Genomic DNA, 26,637 nt, shown 5'->3' with positions numbered 1-26,637 from the left:
GTTTGCAAGGAAGCTCTCAGGTTCATTTGGTTGAAAAAGGGTGGCAAATATTTGTCCTTCGATAAACATCGACAATTTCTTCCTGCTGACCATCCATTCCGCCTAGACATCAACAACTTTACGAAAGGTATCGTAGTGACAGACCGCCCACCTGCAACGATGACTGGTGCCGAAATTCGTCAACAGATAGATGGGCTCGTGGCCAATACAGAAGGTGGTTTTGTGGGATATGGTGAGCAGCATATGTGGACACATAAGTCTGGCTTGACTCGGCTCCCCTATTATGACGACCTGCTCCTTCCACACAACATTGACGTGATGCACACTGAAAAGAATATTGCCGAGGCACTGTGGGCAACAATTATGGACATTCCTAATAAGTCAAAGGATAATGTGAAGGCAAGAGTGGATCTGACAGCGTTATGTGATAGACCAAAACTAGAGATGAAGCCGCCAAGTGGCGGAAAGACGTGGAGAAGGCCTAAGGCCGATTTCGTCCTAAGCAGGGCCCAGATGAAGGAAGTACTTCAGTGGATCAAGATGTTGATGTTCCCTGATGGGTATGCAGCTAACCTGAGTAGGGGGTGAACTTATCTACTATGCGAGTCTTAGGGATGAAGAGTCATGACTTCCACATATGGATTGAACAGATTCTTCCTGCGATGGTTCGAGGCTATGTCCCTGAGCATGTCTGGCTAGCGCTTTCAGAGTTGAGCTATTTCTTCCGTCAGCTTTGTGCAAAAGAGTTATCTCGGACCGTGGTTGCAGACTTGGAAAGATTGGCACCCGTGTTACTGTGTAAGCTTGAGAAGATATTTCCACCCGGCTTCTTCAATCCAATGCAGCATTTGATTCTTCATCTCCCCTATGAGGCACGAATGGGGGGGCCCGTGCAGGGACGTTGGTGCTATCCAATCGAGAGATGTCTAAAGACTATTCGAAAGAAATGTAGAAATAAATGCAAAATCGAGGCTTCCATTGCAGAGGCATACATTCTAGAGGAGGTCTCAAACTTCACAACAACTTATTATGGTGACAAACTACCAAGCGTGCATAATCCACCCCCTCGTTACAATGATGGCGACAATGAATCAAACCTTAGCATATTTCGAGGCCAACTCGGAAGTGCAAGTGGCTCGACCACCAAGACCCTGACACATGAAGAGTGGCGGCATATCATGCTATACGTATTGACCAACCTTGAAGAGGTGACGCCATACATGGAACAATTTCTTCATGAATTCTAGCGTCGATCAAGGGACCCCACTCCACAGGAATATGACACTCTTCTTAGAAAGGGTGCGAGAAATGGGTTGCCCGATTTCATTTCCTGGTTCAAACGTAAGGTACGTGCTTAGTTTGTAAAAGAGATACGTCTTTGAACTCAATTTAGCGTCTTTTAACTTGTGAATACTTGCAGGGCCAAAGAGATCCGTCTATGAGTGCCGAGTTGAGACAAGTAGCCAACGACTTTGCTTATAGGGTCAAGAAATATTTTGGGTATGACGTCAATGGATACCGTTTTCGCACAACAAACTACGACAAAAGTCGACCCAATCGGAAAACAATGTGTTCTGGAGTCTTTACGCCCGGCCTTGACAATGTCGATTATTTTGGATGAATCGAAGAAATATATGAGCTCAATTTTTATGGTTCCAAACCTCTTACTCTAGTGATATTCAAATGTCATTGGTTTGACCCTCAAGTGATGAGACGGACACATTCTAATCTTGGGATAGTCAAAATTCGACAAGATTCCACCTTAGCAGGAGACGATGTCTATATCGTGGCCCAACAGGCCACACAAGTGTATTATCTCCCATATGCGTGTCAAACGAAAGAACATCTTAAGGGTTGGGATGTTGTGTATAAGGTATCGCCGCACGGGAGGTTACCTGTTCCTAACGATGAAGATTACAACTTAGACCCGGACACATATGATGGAGAGTCTTCCAAGGATGGGCTAGAAGGGCGATTTGAGATAGACTTAACTGAAGCTATAGGAATGGGCGTAGATATTGAAATGGTTGTTGATGAGGAGGATGATGAGGTGCAAAATGATAATGACTTAGTAATCCTTGAAGGCAATGACATTAATGACGAACTTGTGTCTTCCGATGGTGTTGAGATTGAAATGCTTGATAGTGATGATGAGAGTTATGATCTGGCTAACCCCGACACATATGAAGATTATTTTTAATCGATGTAATGCTATATGACTTTTTATTTCACACCTATTTTTAAATACATCTTTTTATATATGCTTATTTGTTTACTCTTAATTGCAGGTTGTTGGACAAATATGGTGGGCGGTTGGCTGAGGAGGAGGAGGAGGGGGAGGAGGAGTAGGACGGCGGATGAGGCAGAGCAGGCAGCGCAGCAGGACAACCCTGTCCAGTAGCAGGCGGCGCCTCAGGACGACGACGACCAGCAGCAGGACGCCTCAGGTTCAGGCGGCTCAAGTTCGAGGAGCATCTACCTGCGAGGCCCCGCGAGTCTCCCTCAGCGTCCCATACTTCGGGACAGGCGGCCGCTGATTCGGCCGGAAGGGGAGAGGTATGTAACTTTATGTTCTTGATTCTTGTTCATATTATGTGTTCAAAATCATAATATAAACTAATACTTTTTATTTATCACTTGGACAGGTCTTGGACGGTTTTGGATTATGCTGGGGGTCATCGTCGCCCCCCCAATGGCATCCTCGACCTGCTGTGCAGGGAACACTTCCCTGGACTTGTGGAGTACGCCGGAGTGACGGGCCCAGCCTTCACCTTCGACCACTACGCCGTCGCCCCCGATGTAGTAGACCGGGACGGCCGAGAATTCAATAACAAGGCGGAGCGGGTGAAGCAAGAGCTGTGGGTAAGTCTTAGTATAATGTAAAATATGTCGCATTCGTTGCAAATTCTTGAAATAATGTATGGATACATCGTTTTTGTATGCAGGATTTCTTCAGATGCGATGCTGGATACGAGGCTAGGGAGGATGTGGTGGCCACCACGAGCTGTAAGAAGCTCGTCGTGGACATGCACTATGAGGCCCGAATCCAGGCCATCATCACCTACCACGGCTCCGTCCTTGGGGAGAGGGTGACCAAAACTCAAGCCCGAACCATGTCGTTGACCAGGGAGCAGTACCTGCAGGTAAAGTCATGCATGTTTGGTACCGGTACTCCATGCATGAATTTTATTTTATCTTCTAATATGCACTTTACGTGTTTACTTTGTAGATGATTCCACATTGGTGCGCCGCACATCCTCTGTGCTGGGAGCAGATGGTGGATAGGTGGTGTTCGGCTGAGTGGGACGAGGCACACAACGCTAGCCGGGAACGACGTTTGATGATGCAAGGCCCCTCCCACCACCAAGGCAGCCGGAGCCTGGGCCAATATGCCGAAGCATGGGTACGCCATCTTTTTTATTTAGATATATAGCACTGAGTTAGATATTATTTCTAACTATCTCGTTGGTTTTCTTTGCAGTCGGCGTCACATGGTGGCCGGCCTTGCTCCACCTTCTCAACCTATGCTATGGCCCATAAGGGTAAGGCGACGTCCGACGTCACCTACAACCCAGATGACGGGCCCGAGGCCTACACCAACCCCGTCGTCTACAGCCGCCTCCATGACTACACCGCCATGGCGCAGGAGGTCCATGGCCCAGACTATGATCCGAGCACCGAGCCGATCGACCCCGATGTGCTCATGAGGGTCGGAGGAGGCAAGAGACATGGGCGATACTGGATTGCCGACGGGGCAATCGACTCGTCCTCCACTCCCACTCTGTCTCAGGTGAGAGCAAGGAGCACGGGCTCGAGTCCAGCCATACGACCTTTGCACGACAGCTCACAGCATCGCATACAACAACTCGAGGTTAGTGCTTCTGTAACTCGTCCTTCCTTGAGTTATATACCTACTCTTTGAGTTACTATAACGTTGGCTTGTAATATTACAGACCCAACTAGAAGAAGAGAGGAGGGAACGTCACGAGATGGAGGCGAGGATGATGGCGGAGCGGGAGGCGGAGCGCCGGGCAGATCATCAGAGGATGGCGGAGATGTTCCAGTACATGCAGAGCCTTGGCACCGCACAGGGCATCGCTCTGCCACCTCCATTGTTCCCTCCAGTTGACCCTGCTCTCTTCCACACTCCTGTGAGTATCAAAATTGTAGTTAGATGTTTGTAATGCATCTGGTATAACACATGCAATCTCTTCTCTGTGCAGGACCAATCTGGGGCGGCATCCAACAACCCTCCGGAAGGGTTCAGCCCAACGCAGCCCCGGTCAAGCCGCCCACCTCCATGAGTGTTGTGTTTTCATTGTTTTAGACTTCAGAACTTGTGTATAATACTTATGTCTGTGTTTGATACTTATGTGAGAGCTTGCGACGTTTGAGACTTATGTTTGTGTTTGATACTTGTGTTGAACACTTATGTTTGTGATGGATATTTATGTTTGTGGTGACGGTTTTATATTTGTGTTGGCTATTTATGTTTGTGATGACATCTGTGATGTATATATGTGATATATATGTGATATCTTTTGTTTGTGTGGATGGAATACAAAAAACAAATAAAAAAGGTACATAGTGGTCACTTTGCCGAGTGTAACACTCGGCAAAGAGGTGCTTTGCCGAGTGTCAGGGTCATAACACTCGACAAAGAGCAAAAACCTGGGCACCGGTTTAGGGACTTTGCCGAGTGTTATGTCACTGGCACTCGGCAAAGAGGCACGCTTTGTCGAGTGCCGCGCAGAGCACTCGACAAAGAACCTGACATGTGGACCCTCCCTGGCGGGCTCTTTGCCGAGTGCTACTGGGCAGATACTCGGCAAAGTTAACTCCTTTGCCGAGTGTCATCCTTAACACTCGACAAAGAAGCCGTCTCCGTTACCTCGTCGCCGTAACGACCACTTTTCTTTGCCGGCACTCGGCAAACCTCTTTGCCGAGTGTCCGAGAAAAAGTACTCGGCAAAGAAGGCTTTGCCGATGTACTGTTTGTCGAGCCTTCTTTGCCGAGTGCGACACTCGGCAAAGCCTTTACCGAGTGCTTCGGGCACTCGGCAAAGCGCCCGTTTCCGGTAGTGACTATTTGCACATATTAATACCTTAATTACTACTTCCGTTTAAAATTACAAGTTATTCTAACTTTTTTTAAGAGTCAACATCTAAAATTTAAGTAAAACTATATAATAAAATAATAACATTTATGATATTAAATAAGCATTATTAGATTCTTTATCAACTATATTTATTTTTTGTACTATATTTATTTGATGTCATATGTCTTTGTGATTCCTTTATGATTTAGGTTAACTTTGTTTTAAAAGTAAAATAACTTATAATTTAGAAAAATGGAGGTAATAAACTGGTACTAAAACTAAACTACTAAACACAACAGATATGGATCATATATAAGATTCTAGACTTTGTAGTAAGCAATAATGCGAATTTGTCTTACCACCAGCTGGAATCAAATCTCTCTCTATATCTGCACATGTGTAAATACTATACGTACGGTGGTTAGCTGCCATCTCTAATTTGGTGATTATATAATCAACTAGGTAATATATACTCTCTCTTGTCGTCTCTAGTACTAAAATTGATGGACCAAGAAATATATATAATATGATTACGCAAACGTTTGCTAACTCGCGCTCTCTATCAATTGAGCACGATTTCCACTGATTGTACTCTCTATATATATATATATATATATATATATAGAGAGAGAGAGAGAGAGAGAGAGAGATAGAGAGATAGAGAGAGAGAGAGAGAGAGAGAGGGGTTGCTGTTAGCATTACTTGCATTTTTGAATAATAAAATTAGCATATTCTGTTAGCTATGCTACCTGCATATAATCTCCCTGTCTCTATTTATGTCAAAGATTCATGTCTAGGAAATCTCTTTGCGGATCTTGCGGCTGTTAGAGCGCTGATAATCGAGCATGCTGCAAGCGTTCGTGCGCAAACCAACTCAACGACCTCTGCAACCAACGGCAGTCGGCAGCCGGAGAGGTACCCTAAGAGCTGGAGCTGGAGCTGGAGCTGGAGGACGACAACCCATTCGTGCAACATTATGACTGTCATATATATATTCTATTTAGCTAGATAGTACAATGATGCATCTGCTGTTGTGTGAGAGCAACAGATTAAAACATGATTTTTCCCCCTTCGTTCAAAATGATAACGCCATGATTATTAGCTTCTTGGACCAGATCTACATTAGCCTGTGTTAGAATATAATATAAGTGAATTGTTCATCTTCTGTTATTAGCTTAAGTTTTTGGGTTTAATTGTTGGTGCACATGCAACTTAATATGGTATCAGAGTCAGATGTCTCGAGTTTGAATCCTAGTTAGCATAATTAAATAAAATAATTGTTTCTCATTCTTATATTCCACTTCAGAGACCGAAAAGATGCTCAACCTAATGGGGAGTAATAGAATATAATATAAGTGAATTGTTCACCTCCTCCTATCAACTTATTTAAGTTTTTGGATTGAATTGATTGGTGCATGCAACTTAATAGCATGAACTCCATCGGTTGTTTTCAGTCGCCAACGACGCTGCGCGGGCCGGCAAACTAAAACAAGCATGGTTGGACGACATAACGATAGATGTACTTTTAAAAGTTTTTCGTGGCGTATCTTTAATTTTAGCTTTAGTCATGGTTGTTTTAAGGTCGTCCTTTACTAATGTAAATGTAATCATGGCACTGGAACGAAGAGTATGCTAATAACATGCATGTGTAAGAATCAGCTAGCTGAGGAGACTGATCAGAGTGCACGTGTGTCAGTGTCACTACCGGAATTCAGCGCTTTGCCGAGTGCTCGACGCTTTATCGATTGTTTTTTTACAAAGAGGTGAATGAGAAGAAGCTCATCAATCGGTGAAGATATGAACATATCTCTTTTAGTTCAAATTAGATGCGGAATCCTTATTTTTTTTGAAGTACAGGTGTACAGTTAGTATATGTTTAGTAATATTTGAGATTATATATTGTATCAATGCTTGAATAAATCAGTACTATTAAATATATCAAATCTTTTTATTAATTAATCATCTTGTATAATGGATAACTTGCATAAAATCATGACATGTTCAAGTTTTGCTCATATATAAAATGAATGCACTAACCGACGCTGCCACGAGCTAATTGCTTATATATTAACTAGTTAGTTGCCCGTGCGTTGCGACAGTACACGAACACCGCTGATAAAAGCATTAGTAGTAATTAATTTTGGATAACTTCATTAGATGTGCTCTCCCGACAGGAGGAAAAGGAGGAAAGACCCATTCATTTTTTATTCATCAATTAGAACAAAGTAGAAGAAGCAACTAAACACCATACATGTTCATATATCAAACCCATATATTGTCTAATAGCTACACCAGTGGTCAACAAGATGTTATTTTAATCAATTATGAGATTTCCTATGGATACGCGATGTGTCAATACTAATACGCCATTTTTCCTCAAAAACAATGATATAGGGATATGCTATTTTGTAAATGAAAGTCGCCTAGAGGGGGGGGGGTGAATAGGCGGAATCTGAAAATTATAAACTTAAGCACACACTATAAGCCGGGGTTAGCGTTAGAATTAAAATCGAGTCCGAAAGAGAGGGTGAAAACAAATCACAAGCAAATGGAGCGGATGACACGATGATTTGTTTTACCGAGATTCGGTTCTTGCAAACCTACTCCCCGTTGAGGTGGTCACAAAGACTGGGTCTCTTTCAACCCTTTCCCTCTCTCAAACGGTCACCTAGACCGAGTGAGCTTTTCTCCTTAATCAAACAGGTCACTTAGACCCCTACAAGGACCACTACAACTTGGTGTCTCTTGCTTTGATTACAAGTGTTTTGAGAACAAGAAAGAGGAAGAAGAAAAGCGATCCAAGCGCAAGAGCTCAAAGAACACGAGCAAAACTCTCTCTTCTAGTCACTAATTGCTTTGAGTGGAATTGGGACTTGGAGAGGCTTTGATTCAATCTAATTATGTCTTGTATTGAATGCACTAGCTCTTGTATTGAGTGAGATGTCTGAAAAGCTTGGATGCATTGAAGTGTGGTGGTTGGGGGTATTTATAGCCCCAACCACCAAAACAGCCGTTGGGGAAGTCTGCTGTCGAAGGGCGCACCGGACAGTCCGGTGCGTCACCGGACACTGTCCGGTGTGCCAGCCACGTCACTCAACCGTTAGGGTTCTGACGGTTTCGACCGTTGGAGCTCTGTCTTCATGGGCACCGGACAGTCCGGTGCTGTACCGGACAGGTACTGTTTACTGTCCGATGCGCTTTCTGGCACTGCTCTGACTCTGCGCGCGTAGTCCGTGCACTGTTCACTATTCACTGTTGCTTTTGCAGACGACTGTTGGCGTAGTAGCCGTTGCTCCGCATGACACACCGGACAGTCCGGTGCTACACCGGACAGTCCGGTGAATTATAGCGGAGTGACATTTCCAAAAACCCGAAGGTGTCTAGTTTGAGTTGATCTACCCTGGTGCACCGGACACTGTCCGGTGGCACACCGGACTGTCCGGTGCGCTAGACCAGGGCACACTTCGGTTTTCTTTGCTCCTTTTGTTTTAAACCCTAACTTGTTCTTTTTATTGGTTTGTGTTGAATCTATGGCACCTGTAGAACATATAATCTAGAGCAAACTAGTTAGTCCAATTGTTTGTGTTGGGTAATTCAACCACCAAAATCACTTAGGAAAAGGTTTGACCCTATTTCCCTTTCAGTAAACATTAGTAAAGATTTGTAAATACTTTATATTGGCTAATTATTGATAATAGTTGTTTTCGGATATTCTGCATCGTGCCCCTGACATAGTAGTCGACAGCCTGCTGCAGGGGTATGCCCTTATACTCCATGACAGTGGCCATGTCCCACTTGAGTGTGCCCGACCCAGCGCATGCGCCGCATGTGTATGTGCCGAACCTGATCAACGGTGAATCCCCAATGCACCCGAGCTTCTTGCTCATCAACCGTCTATGGACATGGCCGCCGCACACCCCAATGTCTCCGATGCATACACACTGATGGGCAACCCGTTCATCACCATGCCCGCCTTGTGTACGTTGTCGCTGTCTACGTTGTTTGCGCTACACTTGTCCATTCGCGCTGCATTTGCCCATCCCCATCGGTGGGATGAGGTAGTCGAACTACGCGAGTGCGAAAAGTAGAAAAAAAGAACAACCATGGTTGATGAGCAAGATGAGGAGTAAGAAAATGATGGACAACCTCTTTCCTCGGCCAAACACCCTATTGATGCATTTAAGGGGAACATGTTATATAAATAATAAATGTAGAAAAGGGAAGAAAAAAAGGAAAATCACAACTTGCTCCCGTATTCTTTTACTTTTAAACCCTCCTTTTTCTTCCTAAATTCTGGGTTACATTCACGCACATGGGTAGTTGGGCTTCCACTGACCACCGTATTGGGATTTTTTTCTCCCAGAGAAATTCCCTCTCTCTGTTCCCGACGCGATCACCTTAGTTCTTCTTCCACTCCTCGGCGGCACAGACAGTGCCCACGAGGTAGGCCTTCTTCCTCCTCTCGGCGAGCGTGCAGGCGCACACGATTGCGAAGCAGGCCACGTACACGGTGTACACGCGCCAGTTGGCGCGGGGCGCGGCCCCTGCCGCGGCGCGGTGGAAGACGACGACGTAGTAGTGCACGCCGGCGACGAGGCTGACCACCATCTGCGCGAGCCCGAGGGCCTTGGTGGCGTCCCCGTTGCTGTCGTCCTCGGGGGAGGCAGTGCTTGAGAAGACGGCGACGAGGTCCACAATCTGGAGCACAAGGTAGGCCATGAAGCCGAGTGACTGCGCGGCCTGTGTCCAGGCGTAGGCGGTGGGGGAGGTCGCGTGGACGAAGCGCAGCAGCTCCAGCCCCGTGGCAGCCATGGTGAGCGCGAGCGTCGCGAAGTAGATGGCGAGGTACGCCTGCGCCAGCAGCAGCGCGCGGTGGAGGAGCGGCAGGTACGTGCCCATGCGCCACACCAGCGCGGTGAGCATGAAGAGCGGTAGCAGCAGCACCGCCACTGATGCCACGGAGGCGGCCATCCACCGTCCGCCGAGGATCAGCGCACGCCATCGGCGATCCCGACGTTCGCCGTGAACAGGTACGCCTTGGAGTGCTGTGAGAGGCGCGCCAGGTCCGGCATCAGCGTCTCCTGCAGCCGACTGGGCAGGTCCCGGAACTCGGAGATGAGGTCGTTGGTGCCTTCCTCCGCCTGCTTGGTCAACACCACGTCCTCCTCAACCTCCACCTCTGCCACCGACTCCTCCTTGCTTACGACGGTCGCATTGGCTTTTGCCTTGGCGTCGGCAAGCACCGGCGCCTTCTTGCCTGATTTGGTCGACTTGGCACCGGCATCCGCGGTTGAATTGGCCGCCGACGATTTCTTCGCCTTCCTAGCCACGACGGCAGCCTCAGATTTGACGCCCGTCTTGGAAACCTTGGTGGACTTTGCCAAATCGGCGCTCTTGCCCTTGGCATGGGGTGTGGGGAGAGGCCGGGAGGGGGTAGAACCGTGCACCGTGAACATCTACACTATAGTATTCAGTACGGTCGCATTGGCTTTTGCCTTGGCGTCGGCAAGCACCGGCGCCTTCTTGCCTGATTTGGTCGACTTGGCACCGGCATCCGCTGTTGAATTGGCCGCCGACGATTTCTTCGCCTTCCTAGCCACGACGGCAGCCTCAGATTTGACGCCCGTCTTGGAAACCTTGGTGGACTTTGCCAAATCGGCGCTCTTGCCCTTGGCATGGGGTGTGGGGAGAGGCCGGGAGGGGTAGAACCGTGCACCGTGAACATCTACATTATAGTATTCAGTAGTAGTAGAGTTTAATAACAATTGCGGGTCTGCCGATGGCGCCAACAGCACACCTAGCTAGGCATGTGCATGCATGCACGATCTGTCCATCTCCCAGTCCCACACTTCCACTCGCTGGCTTGCTCTGGCCTTGGTTTGACTCCAACGGTAGTCGCTGCTCCTTTCCGTCCAACAACCTGTCCTCGCGGATCATGTCCCCTAGCTAGCTCTCACTACGCGCTGCTGGCTGCCGCTATACCCAACCACACGTGCAACAACCGCGTACCTCCCTTGCCTGCTTTCGTCTTCACCCGGCACGTCCATGCATAAAGACGAACCTCGCTCGCCTCCGCCTCTCCATCTCAGACGACACAAACGACCACAACAGCGATGGCTCCCAGCTTCGGTCGCTCCATTTCCTTCCCGCTGAGCCCGGCGCGAGCCAGTCGGCCCGCGCGCCACGCCCGCTCCATCAGCCTGCCGGCCTGCCGCTCCCACCCGCTGCTGGCGCACCTGCAGGCTCAGACCGCCGCCGCCCGCGCCTGGGCAACCGCCTCCGCCTCCGCCTCCTCCTCTCCCTCCCCGTCCACCGGCCTCGCCCTCATCGACGCGCTCCACGCCGCGCTCGCCGAGCTCCTCCTCCTCCCGGAGCCGCAGGCCGCGGTCCGCCGCCCCTCCGCCGCCTCCGACCGCCTCCTCGACGCCTTCCTCCTCCTCGCTGACGCGCACCGCGGGTTCCAGGAGGTGCTGCTCGCGCTGCGGCGCGACGCGGCCGACGCCCGCCTCGCCCTCCGCAGGCGCGACGCCGCCAGGCTCGCGTCCGCGTCCCGCGCCCAGCGCAGGGGCGACAGGGAGCTCGCCCGCCTCGCCGCCAGGTCCGCCGCGCGCCTGCCTGCTGGGGCTGGGCTCGGCGGGAGCGGAACCGCCGAGGAGGCCGAGATGGCTGCCGCGCTCATGGACGCCGCGGCCGCCAGCGCCGCCGCCTCCGCCGCCGTGTTCTCGGCCGTCGCGTCCGTGTCTGCCGCCGTGTCGTTGTGCTCGAACAAGAAGGCCCTCGGGGCCTTCGTGGCTGCTGCCTTCGCCAAGAAGCCGGAGACGCCGACGACGGCCGATGTCGCGCAGGAGAAGCACGAGGAGCTTGAGCGATGCATCGACGAGTGCGAGAGCGGCAGCGAGGTGGTGTTCAGGAGCATTGTTCGGAATAGGGTTTCGTTGCTCAACATCCGTACTCCGGCGATCTAGAGAATCGATCTCTCATCAGTCGCCATCACAAGTTAGTTAACGACTGTTGTATACTATGCTACATACGTATATATACAGTGTAAATACACGTTGAAACAATAGAGAATAATAAATATATATATGTGCGCAGTTGGAAATAACACAGAAATTCAGTCATCATGTATAGCCCCAGGGTAAATTATTAAAACTGTACTACTGTAATTATCAGGAGGGGGCATTATTCATCAGATGAAGAACGAACTTGGAAACAATAGCATCTGTAGTCGGTAGTTTAAGCTAGCCTAGAATACTGCACTTTTATTCATAAATAATATCTAGAGCATCTTCCTCACTAAACATACACTCAATTATACATCACCTCAACGCAACGCATGTGAATGGCCACTATTCTATCGTCGAACCCCACGTTCACACTATCTATAGGTTGTTTAGGAGTCTGTTTGGTTGGGTTGTGGCTATAAAAAAAGTTAATGTGAGCTATAAGCTATGAAAAAAAACTGCTGACAGAGTTGCAGGATACGAGCGTAATGGCATCGCACACTATCATGTCTCATTTTGCCTGCCTGCTGCAGCTAATGCATACCATGACCTGCCGAGTGCCGACCTGATCTAAGAGACTAAGGTTTTGTTCGGTTATTTCTATCTCATACGAGGGATTGTTCGTTTTGCTCTCAATCCATGTGGATTGAGTGGTATTGAATAAGTTTAAATCTCAAATAAGACAAAAGCTTTTATAATTTTTTTCAAATCACATCCAATCTTTATGAGATAGAAATAACTGAACAAGAACTGAATTAGATGAGATTAAAAAATATATAAAATATATAGATTTATTTGGGATTTAAACCCACTCAATTCATATGGATTAATAGCAAAACGAATAAGCCCTAAAATAGTAGTTGGGGAACAACATGTTAAGTGTGGATCAGACACGTTGAAAACTATGGTCCTATGGCTAGTCGTGTTTTATTTAACTTTTGGTCACCTATTCTGGTTCCTAAAATGGACCAAATTAAAATTAGCGGCGAGAGACATTCGTTCCCTTAATCTCTTCGAGTGAGAGATTAGAGGAAGGAGGTTATGAGATTAAAAAGACATTTGAATAAAGTAAGAGCACTTTATTTCTATTGCTTCTTCTTCATTATACATAAAAGTGTACCTTTGTAGATAAAAGAAGTACATATGTGAAGAAGATACAACTTATTTTGTAGGCCGAGCGGATCATATCTCAACCGAAAAAGGTGTCCCTAATATATGGTACTGTACAACTATTTATACATAGTGGCGACTCACAGTACATCTTCGTATGAAGTTAAAAATATATCCTCAACTCTTATACATACATACTGTTGGGGATCTTCTCCTTCCGAAGGTCCTCAAAAATATAATTTCAGCATAAACTATTACAGGAAGCTTCGTCTTCAGAATACAAGCCTCTTCCTCATGATGAAGACACACAAGATGAAGACAGATCTAAAGAGGATAAGAGTAAACGCCAAAGCTATCACCAGATGGACAACTTCGGCTTACAACGGAGATGAAGTATAATGATGATGCCGATCGAAAGAGGAAAATACTACTTAGTCCTTAATAACTTATACTATGATCATATGTGAATATTGGAGACATAAATGTACTTTTACCCGTGCTGCGTTCCGTGTCTATAAATAGATAAACAGTAACATCGTACTGTTCACGCTGAATTGTAATCACTCTCTTGCGTCTTCACCTTCGAGCAAGCCGAAGGTATCGATGTAATATTAATTCTGTTGATGTTCATACATGTTTTATAGAACGTGAATATGAAGGAATTAATGAGATGTAATTTCTATCTTTGCCCTTTTCACATTCATATTCACATATTAAACGATGGAGGCTTGACCTTCATCTGATGATCATTATACCCATGAGGAGATAATGCTTCGGAAGACGAAGGTCCCTAATAATTCACAGTTATGTTGCCTCGTTCTTGATTCACAACATTTGAGAACAAGTGACTAACATTGGCGCCCACCTCCGATAAACTCAAACGACCACCTTCGACAAGCATTCACCCTCGTCTTGCCGTCGAAGAAGACAACAACATCATGGGCTACCATGCAGCCACTGGACACAAATCAGGAGACACTCTCACTATGAGAAGCTAGGAGCCAGAAGAGAAAGGCTACCAGCCCAACACCTCAGGAGGAGGAGTTGGACCAGGAGATCAGGGATTCGGAGGCTATTCACCAGCAAGTGCAAATGAAGATAGAAAAGATGCTTCGGCTAGCCGACCTTCAGAGGAAGATCGACAAAGCTGCTGAAGAAATGCGTCACATTACTCAGGATGACCAAGGTCGAAGGCCCCAACACAGGGAGCTTCGTCAAGAAAGCCCAATCAATGATGATGAATGGCATGGTGACTTTCATCATGGTAACTTTGCTTTTAATGATGCTTCTCCTCTAGCAGCAGAGTTGCAGGCTACCCTGTGGCCACCATCTTACAAGCCACCTCAGCTCCCCATGTATGATGGGCACTCAGATCCAAAGCAGTTTCTGATGAGCTACGAAGCAACTATATCCTCATATGGGGGCAAGACCACTATCATGGCGAAGTCCTTTGTCACGGCAGTCAGAAGTGTGGATCAAACATGGTATTCTTCTCTTCGGCCGGGGACAATCTCGTCGTGGCAGAAGCTAAAGGATATGCTAGTCACCAACTTCCAAGGTTTCCAGACGAAGTCAGTCACTGGTCAAGCTTTGTTCTAATGTACACAGGACCATGAGGAGTACTTGTAGGCGTACGTCCGAAGGTTCTTGCGACTTAGAGCTCAGGCGCCTATAGTGCCTAATGAGATCGCCATTGAAGCCATGATCAAAGGCCTTCGGCTAGGACTCACGACACAATATTTTGCAAGGAAGCCACCACAGACCTTAGAGAAGCTTCTCCAGAAAATGGACGAGTACATCAGAGCCAACAATAACATTTGATAGAGAAGGGAAGAAGACTACAAATACTTCGAGATGACCAGGGGCTTCGGAGGAAGACTCCACCCTAGGCATGTCAGGACAATTCATAACCCCAGCTCAAGCGATGATAGGGGAAATCATACTCAAGGGCATCAGCACAGCTCCCAATCATCAGGGGCACTACAAAGTTCCTTCAGGCCACTAGCTCCAAGAGGCAGATGGGGGAAACGCTTCGGAGGAAGATTTGGTAATCAGCCTAGGAGACTGTTCTGCCTATTCTGTGGGGAAGATAAGAGACACACAACAAGGACATGCCAAGTCACGATCCAAAAGCAGAAGGAAATGCTGAAGCTGAAGCACGGTAGAACCTGCGGAAGTGGGTCTTGCATACTTGTCGGCGTTTCGACCCCGGGGGGGGGGGGGGGTCCCTAGACCGACGAGTAAATTGTCGATGCGTGTCCCTGCCCAGATGGGTTGGCGCGGGATGGAACATAAGATGTGGGACAAGCCTTGTATTATCCTGCACTAGGGGTGCCGCTCGCAGTAGGGGTTACAAGCACGTCGCATGAGGGAAAGAGAGAGAGGGCTCGTACGCCGCTTCCCTCGCGCGAACCTCCCTTAGGGTGGCCCTGGACTTCCCTTTTATAGAGGCAAGGAGAGAGTCCAGGTGTACAACGGGGGGCGTAGCTATGTGCTAACGTGTCCGGCAGTGGAGTGCCTAAGCCCTGTGTACATGCCAACGTGGCCGTCGGGGGAGAGCTTGGGCGCTGTACATGTGATGGCATGGCCGTCGGAGGAGCGCCTGAGTCCTGTAGGAGCACAGCTGGCAGCGCGGTGAGGACCCTGCTGACGTCTCCTTGCTGCCGTAAGGGGCTGAGAGCCACCGGCGTCATGGCGCACGCGGGGCACCATCATTACCCGTCGCCGGGGTAAGCCAGATGGGACGCCGGTCTTGTTCCTTGTAGCCTGAGCAGGCTAGGTGTAGGGGAATGATGCATCCCCTATCAGCACGGTCAGTCCGAGCCCAGGGTCGGTCGAGGCGGAGACTTCTCTTGTGGCCGAGGCCGGGGTCGGGCGAGGGCGCGATTCCTCCCGAGACCGGGGTCGAGGCCGAGTCCGGGGGTCGAGCGAGGCGGAGACCTCCTCCCAAGGCCGGAGTCTAAGGTCAGGCAAGGCGGAGACCTCCTCCCGAGGCCGGAGCGTGAGGTCGGGCGAGGCGGAGCTTCCTGTTGCGCCCGAGGCTTGAGCTCGGTGGTTGATCGTGACTTGTTGTCAGTCGTTGCCGGGATGGCTGACACGGTAGTCGGAGCGGAGAGAGCGGCGCTGTTTTCCTGTCATATCGGACAGTAAAGAGGAGGGGCGAAGTGACTGCGGTCACTTCGGCCTGGCCGACTGAGGCGCGTGTGTCAGGATACGGCGTCAGGCATCCCCCGCATTTAATGCACCTGCGAAGCGGTCGGTTGGTGAGGCGGTATGGCCAAGGTTGCTTCTCGACGAAGCCTGCCCGAGCCAGGCCTCGGGAGAGCCGAGGGGGCGCCTGCCGTCTGAGGAGGCCCTCGGGCGAGGTGTGAATTCGTCTGGGACCACTGTTCCAACCCGTGGCTGGGCTCGGGTAAGATCACGTCCTTCGGGTAGACGAAGTCTTGGCTTGAACCGCACCCGTCAGCTAGTCTAAGGGTGTTAACCAGCCGTGATTAGGAGCGTTGGGGGGTACCCCTAATTATGGTACCCGACAGTAGCCCTCGAGCCTCGAAGGGAGTTATGGTACTCGCTTGGAGGCTTCTGCCGCGTTTTCGGTGAGGGGACCGGCCTTTCTCGGTTTTTTCCTTGTTCTGGTGGGTGCGCGTGAGCGCACCTGCCGGGTGTAGCCCCCGAGGCCTCGGAGGAGTGGTTTGACTCCTCTGAGGTCTGAATGCTTTTCGTGGTGCTTCGGCCGGTCTGGTCGTTCCCTCTTGCGGCCCGGCAGTAGCCCGGGTGCGTGGTCGGGTTCCAAGTTATCAGGTTGGTTTGTTGACGCTGTCAACAGGTTTGGCCGTAGCCGGGTGCGAGAGCAGCCCCCGAGCCTCTGCACGGAGCGAGGAGGACGATCAAGGACTTTCCCGACTTTTATTTACGCCCTTGCGTCGCCTTTCCGCAAGGAGGAGGGGGGAAAGCGCCATGTTGCCCTCGGAGGGCGCCGAACATGGTGTTTCCAATGAGCTGCTAATGGGTGATCCGAGTGGACGCCCGCGCCCCATTCGTTAGGGGTCGGCTGTAGCCCGGAGGCGCGCTCCAAAAGTACCTGCGGGTGATTCGCCGGACCCAGACCCCTTCGACAGGGTCCGAGGGCTCGATGCCTCCCTCCAGTGGGATTCCATTACAAATCGTTCCCGCTGGTCTCGGAAATGTCCTAGGGTACCTCGGGAGCGTAGCCCGAGCCTTGGTTATGTATCGAACGTACCCAGAGTCATCCCTCACTCTGCATGCTCTAGGGCGACTATCGAACCCTTCCGAGGGGCCAGCCTACGAACCCCTGATCAGTAGTTGGCACGGAGCCCGGGCGCTCTGGGGTGGCTGTCGAGCCCTTCCGAGGGGCCAACCTTCGAACCCCTGATCAGTAGGAGGGCTCGGGGCACGCTTCCTCCGCCGAGAAGGATTCCTTCCACAACATCCCCTTTCCCGGTCCCTGTGGCAAGAGAGAGAGAGAGAGAGGAGGAGGGGAAGGATATGAATTTTAAATAAAGTGGTGCACCTTTTTTGACGCGGTCATTATGGCGAAGACGAAGCGACGCCCGCCTCGCCTGCCAAAAGGTGTTGCCTGCTCCGCCGGGGAGTTAATGTGACAGAACAGGCGATTCGCGTGGCGCCCGTTGCGCGTGCGAGCCGTTCGAGGAACGGGCGTTTCGCCTCTGGGTTTGAACTTCACGGCGGGTTCGGGCGAAGTGTTGAACAGGTCTTGCCCGGGCCTTTATATACCCGGAAGAGAGACCAGTTGCGGTTCCTTACTCCGCTGCTTGCCTCCTGCTTGGGTTTTCACAACCTAAGAGAATAGCCAGAGAAAGAAAACCGCAAACCTCGTCCGCTCCGCTGCCACCCCCTTCGCTTGACGATGGCCAACCGGGTGACCGTCGTTCCTCCACGCGACCCGTGGCCTTTTTCCATCGTCACGGTGGACGATCTGGAGGCTCTTGTCGCCGACGGTTTGCTCCGTCCCCTCTCCGGTGACCCGCAGCCGGAGTGGATGGTCCCTCCGAGCGGGGCTGACCCGACCCCACCGCCGGGGTACGTGCTGAGCTTCGTCTCCTTCCATGAGCGGGGGTTCGGAGTGCCAGCAAGCCGTTTCATGCGGGCGCTCCTGCATTACTATGGGGTGGAGCTACACAACCTCAACCCCAACTCCATCGCGCAAGCAGCCATTTTTGCGGTGGTTTGCGAAGGCTTTTTGGGGATTGACCCCCACTGGGATCTGTGGACCCATCTCTTCTCCGCGGAGCTTTTTGCCTTAACGACGGGGGAGAAGAAGGTTCGTACGGCGGTGCAAGCCGGCGGCTGCACCCTCCAGTTGAGGCAAGCGCGCGCGCAGCAGTACATCCCCGCCATCCTTGTGTCTTCGAACAAGGGGTGGCAGCGCTAGTGGTTTTACCTCCGGAACGATGATGGAAGGCTCCCGTCGTTTTCTCAACGAGTGGTGACCGCTCCCGGCAGCAATTGGCGCTATGGGGCCACGCGCGAGAGACAGGAGAGACTCCAACCCCTTTTGGAGGCCTTGCAGGAGCTACGAGATGGGGGGCTTACCACCGCGGGGGTGGTTGCCGCCATTCATTGCCGGAGGGTGCTCCCCTTGGCAGAGCGGCGGTTGCCGCTTTCGGAGATGATGCCGGGAGTCGACTTGGAGGGTTCGCAGATGTCCTCGGTCCCCCTCTCTGCCGACGACCTTCGCAGGCGGGGTAGCGGGCACAGTGGGGAAGCTGGAGGCCGGCGCCCTTACCTAGCCCTTGATGCGTCCCGAGCGTGGGTGCGTGTCCTTGGTGAGTATCCGCTCCTTCTCCTATTTTGCGTCAGATTGCCTTCGATTCTCTCAGTCGGGATTTCCGCTCGTCTCCAGGAGTTGGGGTGTTACAAGTCTTCCCTGCCACCGGTCCCGGAGGACGCGGTGGACCGAGCCGCGCGGAGGGTCGCTGTGGAGAAGAAGAAGGAGAAGAAGACGCGGAAAAGGCTCGGGCCCGTGAGCGGATGTGGGCTCGGGACGCCTTGGAGAGGCACCGTTGAAGGCAGGAGAGGGACGGGCTCCCGAGGGAGCCGTCGATGGAGACGCCGGACGACGATGATGACGATGATGATGACGAAGACGACGACATGGCGGCCCGCCTTGGCCTCAACCCGGATCTGAGGCTAGGCCAGGGGTCGTCGAGCCACCCCCCGAGTGGGCTGGCGCCGTCAGTGCCTGGGGCCGGGACATCGGGGTCTCGGTCCGAAGAGCAGGGGCAAGCCGAGGGGGTACTTGACCCCTCGGCCGAGGTAGTTGAGGTGACCCCGGGGGGTCAGGACGTCCCGCATGTCCCCCATGAGCAATTGCCCGTGCCGGCCGTACAGGAGGTTGATCCTCGGGCCGTCGTGACGTCGCGCGGGCGGGCCACCCCTTCGGCGCCCCGGGCGCCCGAAGTGGGAGCGGCGCTGAAGCCGGCAGCGGGGCGAACCTTGGCGACGCCGGTGCGGACCGAGGCCCGAGGGGCCTCCCCTCAGGCACGATTGGCTCTGGTCCGGAGCGGGTAAGTATCTGAGGATACCTATGTCCTGGCTCCTTCTTCGTGTGTCCTGATCCTGCTTTACCCTTTCCTCCCAGCAAACGGAGGCACGGTTCGGCCGATCTGACTCCCAGGAAGGCCCTTAAGACGGCGCCGGCTTCCACAGCCAGTGCCGCACCGCGCCACGCCGGTCGGTCGGCCTTCGCACCAGATGCCCCCAAGCGGGGGGCCCAGGCGGCGCGAGTTGCCATGGGGCGAGCTCCCCATGCTGACCCCTCCGTCGAGGTGGCCATCGTGCCGGGGGAGGCTGCTGTCGCGGCCGCGGCCTTGAGCCCATCTGACGTGTTGTCGGCGCCGGCACCAGCTTCTGCCGAGGTTGTTGCCGTTCTGCTCGTGGAGCCACCCGTCGCCGCTGATGCTGAGATGGTTGAGGTGCCGCTGCTTGAGGTCGCGGATCGGGAGCCCGCCTCCTTAGCCGAGGGGGTACCTGATGCGTCGACTGCCGGGGGTCCCGATGCCTTGGAGGAGGGGGGCGCAGAGCCTCGGCCCGTCTTGGGGAGCGGCGACCTCATCCCCGCGCGACGCGATCCCAATGAGCGGCGTGCGCAGGCGCTCCGATTCTGGACCCATGGCGCCCCGGAACCCCTCTTCGTCCTTGACGATGAGCGGGAGGAGCAGTCTTGGGGTGAGCTCCGTGAGTATGCCGAGGCGGCGATGGGGTCGCTTCGGGCGACCATGGAGATCTTTTCCAGGGACGTTCCCAGGATCCTTCAAGTAAGGATTTCAGGCGCATCTTTCGCATGGCCAGGGTATTCTTTGTGACGCCCTGCTTCCCTTTCTTAGGATCTGACGGATCTGAGCACCGCCAAGTCGTCGTTCATCCGCCTCGAGGCCGACGTCTAGGGTTTGCTATGGTTCCTGAGGGCCGCGCTTACCGAGGCTACCGAGCGCCTCGCCCAACAGAGCGCCGAGGCGGCGGACCTTCGGTTGCTCTGCGACGAGCTAGGGGCGGAGGCAGCGGCGGCACGCGCAGAGGCGCAGCAGCGGCAGCTGGAGCTTGGCCAAGTTGTCGGTGAGCGGGACCAATCTCAGAACCAAGCCGCCGAGGCTGAAAGCCGGGCTAAGGCCCTTGGGGGCCAGCTAGCCGAGGTGTCCGCTCGGGCCGGAGCCCTGGCGGAGGACCTGGCCGCGGCCATCAGGTCTGCTCAGTCCGCCCAAGCCGCAGCCTCGGAGCAGCGTGTCCGGGCAGAAGGTATGTTTTGGCCGCTTTGTGACTTCGATCTTCATTCTTCAACTCGTGTTTGAAGAATTCTTTTTGGCTGTTTGCAGAGTTTGAGTCAGCCCTCAACGAGTCCGCCAAGGCACTTGCCCGGGCGGCTGAGCGGGAGGAAGTTGACCGCTGTGGCCATGTCTGAAGCTATCTCGGCCTTCTGCCAGGTCTTTGGTCTTGATGACGTTCCCTCGGGAAGCTCCCTCCGGAGTCGCCTGCAGGCCTTGGGCGGCCATGTGCGCAGCAGACTCCGTGAGGCGCTGCATCATGGCGTTAGGCGGGCCTTCGCCGTGCTCACTTCCCACTACGATGTGGATCTGGAGCGGGTCAGCGAGGGGTACTGTCTACCCGACAAAGATGAAGCCGCCCTGGCCGAAGTTCAGAGGCTTGACGCGGCCGTCGTGGGCCCAAGCGCAGTGCTGGCGTCCTCCTTCGAGGTGGAGATCCTTCCGCTTGCGTCGCCGTCCAAGGCCGAGGCGGATCTCGCCGAGGGTGGAGACGGAGCCGAGGGCGGAGACGGCGCCGAGGGTGGAGACGAAGCCGAGGGTGCCACTCCTCCCCCGGGCGATGCCTGATTCTGCCGGAGCAGTTTGTTCGGAACATGCGTGTATCTTTCGCGGCCGCTGAGGCCTAAACACTTTGTTGTCGTGTTATAAAGCTGCATTTCTTTTCCTCTTGTTTCGAGTATCCGGACTCGTTCGTCAGTAGCAGAATTGCTTACCCGAGTAAGACTTATTTTTTGCGGAAGGTGACGAGTGAGGTATCCATATCCCGGAGGCATAGGAGTCCCTCGGCTCAGTCGGCCTTGCCGCTTACACGCGCTCTTATTCGTTATGCAGGGTTCTGTTACCGATATAGTCGGAAAACACGAAAGTCGTTTTGGTGGAAAACTTTTCCGAGGAAAATTTTGACGTGCAGGGGGGACGTGCAGGGGGTTCCCCCCTTCTAGCCCCCGAGGGAGGGTCGGGCTTTGCTAAGGCAAGGCCGACCCTTCCTTGATGGTCAGACTTTGTGTACATAAACGAGGTACGTGAACAACTTAAAACATCTTAAGGGTAGAAGCGACGTAGCTGTTGGATGTTCCAAGCGTTGCTGTAGACCTTGCCTTGGTCGTTGGCCAGCTTGTATGTTTCGGGCTTCAAGATCTTGGCGATGATGAAGGGCCCTTCCCAGGGAGGAGTGAGCTTGTGGTGCCCTCGGGCGTCCTGTCGCAGGCGAAGCACCAAGTCTCCCACTTGGAAGCCTCGGGCCCGAACGCTTCGGGCGTGGTAGCGCCGCAGCGACTGCTGGTACCATGCCGAATGTAGTAAGGCGACGTCTCGAGCCTCCTCGAGTTGGTCCAGCGTGTCTTCTCGGCTGGTCTGGTTGCTTCGGTCGTCGTACGCCTTGGTCCTCGGGGAGCCATATTCTAAGTCCGTGGGGAGGACGGCCTCGGCCCCATAGACTAGAAAGAACGGCGTAAAACCCGTGGCGCGGCTCGGCGTCGTCCTCAGACTCCAGACTACCGAGGGTAGCTCTTTCATCCACCGCTTGCCGAACTTGTTGAGGTCGTTGTAGATCCTTGGTTTGAGCCCCTGCAGAATCATACCGTTGGCTCACTCCACCTGCCAATTCGTCATGGGATGAGCTACGGCGGCCCAGTCAACACGGATGTGGTGGTCGTCGCAGAAGTCCAGGAACTTTTTTCCGGTGAACTGCGTGCCATTGTCGGTGATGATTGAGTTTGGGACCCCGAACATATGAATAATGTTGGTGAAGAATGCCACCGCCTGCTCGGACCTGATGCTGTTTAGGGGTCGGACCTCGATCCACTTGGAGAATTTGTCGATAGCGACCAGCAGGTGCGTGAAGCCCCCGGGTGCCTTCTGCAAGGGTCCGACGAGGTCCAGACCCCACACAGCAAATGGCCAGGTGATGGGTATCGTCTGCAAGGCTTGAGCGGGCAGATGCATCTGCTTTGCGTAGAATTGACACCCCCGGCAGGAGCGCACAATCCTAGTGGCGTCGACCACCGCGGTTGGCCAGTAGAAACCTTGTTGAAAGGCATTCCCCACGAGGGCTCGAGGCGCTGCATGGTGGCTGCAAGCCCCCGAGTGTAATTCTTGCAACAACTCTTGTCCTTGGGCGATGGATATGCATCGTTGAAGGATGCCCGAGGCGCTGCAGTGGTAGAGCTCTTTTTCATCACCCAGCAGGATAAATGACTTGGCGCGCCGAGCCAGCCGCCGAGCTTTGGTCTTGTCGATGGGAAGATCTCCTCGGAGGAGATATTCTAGGTACGGGGCCTGCCAGTTCGGATCTGGCGCGGCCCCATTCCGTTCCTCTTCGACGGGCAAGGCCTCTTCCTCGATGGCCAAGGGTGCCTCGGGTGCCGCCGAGGGTACCTTGGGCTCGGCCGAGGGTGCCTCGGGATCGGCCGAGGGTGCCTCGGGCTGGGCCGAGGTTTCCTCAGGCTCGGCCGAGGCTTCCTCAGGCTCGGGCGCGTCGTCGATCTTGACGGACGGTTGATGTAGATCTCTGGAGAAGACGTCGGGGGGAACTGTCGTTCGCCCCGATGCTATTTTCGCCAGCTCGTCCGCAGTCTCGTTGTACAGTCGGGCGATGTGGTTGAGCTCCAGCCCATAGAACTTGTTCTCCAGGCGCCGGACTTCGTCGCAGTAGGCTTCCATCTTCCGGTCACGGTAGTGAGAGTTCTTCAGGACTTGGTCAATGACAAGCTGTGAGTCGCCTCGAGCGTCGAGGCATCGGACCCCTAGCTCGACGGCGATGCGTAGCCCGTTAACCAGTGCTTCGTACTCGGCCACATTGTTTGATGCCAGGAAATGGAGGCGAATGACGTAGCGGGAGATGCTTTCCGAGGGTGAAACGAAGAGCAGGCCAGCGCCCGCTCCTGTTTTCATGAGTGACCCATCGAGGTACATGGTCCAGAGCTCGGGCTAGATTGGAGTTGTCGGTAACTGGGTTGTCAGTCCACTCAGCCAGGAAGTATACCAAGACCTGAGATTTTATGGCCTTCCGAGGAGCGAATGATAGCGTTTCGCCCATGAGCTCCACCGTCCACTTTGCTATCCTACCCGAGGCCTCGCGGCACTGGATGATCTCCCCCAGGGGGAAGGATGACACCACAGTTACCGGATGAGACTCGAAGTAGTGTCGCAACTTTCGTCGTGTCAGGACCACTGCGTAGAGCAGCTTCTGGATCTGTGGGTAGTGAGCTTTGGTCTCGGAAAGTACTTCACTGATGAAGTAGACTGGCCTCTGGACGGGCAGTGTATGCCCTTCTTCTCATCTCTCGACTACGATCGCGGCGCTGACTACCTGAGTAGTCACGGCTACGTAGATCAAGAGGGCTTCTCCTGCGGCGGGGGGCATCAGGATGGGTGTTTTCGTAAGGAGCGCCTTAAGGTTTTCGAGAGCTTCCTCGGCCTCGGGGGTCCAAATGAAGCACTCGGCCTTCCTTAAGAGGCGGTACAGAGGCAAGCCTTTCTCACTGAGGCATGAGATGAAGCGGCTTAGAGCCGCAAGGCATCCCATGACCCTCTGTACTCCTTTCAAATCTTTGATCGGTCCCATGCTGGTGATGGCCGCGATTTTCTCCGGGTTGGCCTCGATGCCCCGCTCGGAGACGATGAACCCAAGGAGCATGCCTCGGGGGACTCCGAAGACACACTTCTCGGGATTGAGTTTCACGCCTTTCGCTCTCAGACACTTGAACGTCGTTTCAAGGTCAGAGAGGAGGTCAGAGGCTCTCTTCGTCTTGACAACGATGTCGTCGATGTAAGCCTCGACCGTTCTGCCGATGTGTTCTCCGAACACGTGGTTCATGCACCTCTGGTAAGTGGCGCCTGCATTCCTCAACCCAAATGGCATTGTGGTGTAACAGTACATGCCAAAAGGTGCGATGAAAGAAGTCGCGAGCTGGTCGGACTCTTTCATCTTGATTTGGTGATAGCCTGAGTAGGCATCGAGGAATGACAGGGTTTCGCACCCAGCTGTGGAGTCCACGATTTGATCGATGCGAGGTAGAGGGTAGGGAACTTTCGAACATGCTTTGTTTAGACCAGTATAGTCTACACACATCCTCCATTTCCCATCCTTCTTCCTTACAAGAACAGGGTTAGCTAACCATTCGGGGTGGAATACCTCTTTGATGAACCCTGCCGCGAGTAGCTTGTGGATCTCCTCGCCTATGGCCTTGCACTTTTCCTCGTCGAAACGGCGTAGGGCTTGCTTCACGGGTCGGGCTCCAGCTCTGATATCCAGTGAGTGCTCGGCGACATCCCTCGGTATGCCGGGCATGTCCGAGGGACTCCACGCAAAGACTTCGGCGTTTGCATGGAGAAAGTCGACGAGCACTGCTTCCTATTTGGGGTCGAGCTCGAAGCCGATCCGAACTTGCTTGCTGGCGTCGTTGCTAGGGTCGAGAGAGACGAACTTGACCGCCTCAGCTAGTTCGAAGTTGCCGGCGTGCCGCTTCGCGTCGGGCACCTCCTTGGAGAGGCGTTCAAGGTCGGTGATGAGGGCCTCGGACTCGGCGAGAGCCTCGGCATACTCCACACACTCCACGTCGCATTCGTATGCGTGGCGGTACGTGGACCAGACAGTGATGATCCCATTCGGGCCCGGCATCTTGAGCTTGAGGTAGGTGTAGTTGGGGACGGCCATAAACTTGGCGTAACATGGTCTTCCCAACACCGCATGGTAGGTTCCTCGGAACCCCGACGACCTCAAAGGTGAGACTTCCTTTCGGAAGTTTGAGGGAGTTCCGAAGCAGACGGGTAAGTCGATCCGTCCGAGGGGTTGGATTCGCTTCCCGGGCGCGATCCCGTGGAAGGGTGCCGCACCGGCCTGGACTTCGGATCGATCAACCCTTAAGAGTTCTAGGGTCTCGACATAGATGATGTTAAGGCTGCTGCCTCCGTCCATGAGGACCTTGGAGAGCCTAACGTTGCCGATGATCGGATCGACGACGAGCGGGTACCTTCCCGGGCTTGGCACAAAGTCGGGGTGGTCGCCTTGGTCGAAGGTGATAGGCTTGTCGGACCAGTCTAGGTAGACTGGCACCGCCACCTTCACCAAGCAGACTTCACGGTGCTCCTGCTTGCGGTGCCGAGCCGAGGCATTCGCCGCCTGCCCGCCGTAGATCATGAAGCAGTTATGGACTTTCGGGAATCACTCTTCCTTGCCGCCCTCATTCTTGTCGTTGTCATGGCCCTTGCCATCCTCTGCCGGGGGCCCAGTCTTATGGAAGTGGCGTCGGAGCATGATGCATTCTTCGAGGGTGTGCTTGACGGGCCCCTGGTGATAGGGGCACGACTCTTTGAGCATCTTGTCGAACGCGCCGGCCCCTCCAGGTGGTTTCCGAGGGTTCCTATGCTCGGCCACAGCGACGAGACTCGCGCCTGCGGCGTCGTGCTTCGCTTGTGACTTGTTTTTGGCCTTCTTCTTCATGCCCCCCTGGGCGGACACCTCAGGGGCGTCTGTCTTCGGCTCGACCTGAGGCTGCTTGTCCTTCCGGAAGATGGCTTCGACCGCCTCCTGACCCGAGGCAAACTTGGTGGCGACGTCCATCAGTTCGCTCGCGCGGGTGGGAGTCTTGCGCCCCAGTTTGCTCACCAGGTCCCGGCAAG

General features: G+C 53.1%; 1 protein-coding gene and 1 pseudogene across 1 annotated transcript; one reads left to right on the top strand and one right to left on the bottom strand.

Annotated features, from left to right (window-relative positions):
- Positions 1-9,497: 9,497 nt before the first annotated feature.
- On the bottom strand, positions 9,498-10,555 carry LOC103631181 (uncharacterized; annotated as a pseudogene).
- A 584-nt stretch (positions 10,556-11,139) lies between these two features.
- Positions 11,140-12,300, top strand: LOC118472201 (uncharacterized). Its single transcript, XM_035959975.1, has one exon. It carries the CDS (start codon positions 11,213-11,215, stop codon positions 12,062-12,064), a length of 852 nt encoding a protein of 283 aa, XP_035815868.1. The 5' UTR covers positions 11,140-11,212; the 3' UTR covers positions 12,065-12,300.
- The last annotated feature ends 14,337 nt before the right edge of the window (positions 12,301-26,637 follow it).

This window comes from Zea mays, chromosome 6 (genome assembly GCF_902167145.1).
Source record: "Zea mays cultivar B73 chromosome 6, Zm-B73-REFERENCE-NAM-5.0, whole genome shotgun sequence".
Lineage (NCBI taxonomy): Eukaryota > Viridiplantae > Streptophyta > Magnoliopsida > Poales > Poaceae > Zea > Zea mays.
The sequence above is the reverse complement of the archived record's forward strand: the minus strand, read 5'-3'. Positions and strand labels throughout refer to the sequence as shown.

Bases quoted from the DNA above. Each gene is read 5' to 3' on its own strand.
- LOC118472201 (XM_035959975.1), top strand. From the start codon at position 11,213: ATGGCTCCCAGCTTCGGTCGCTCCATTTCCTTCCCGCTGAGCCCGGCG.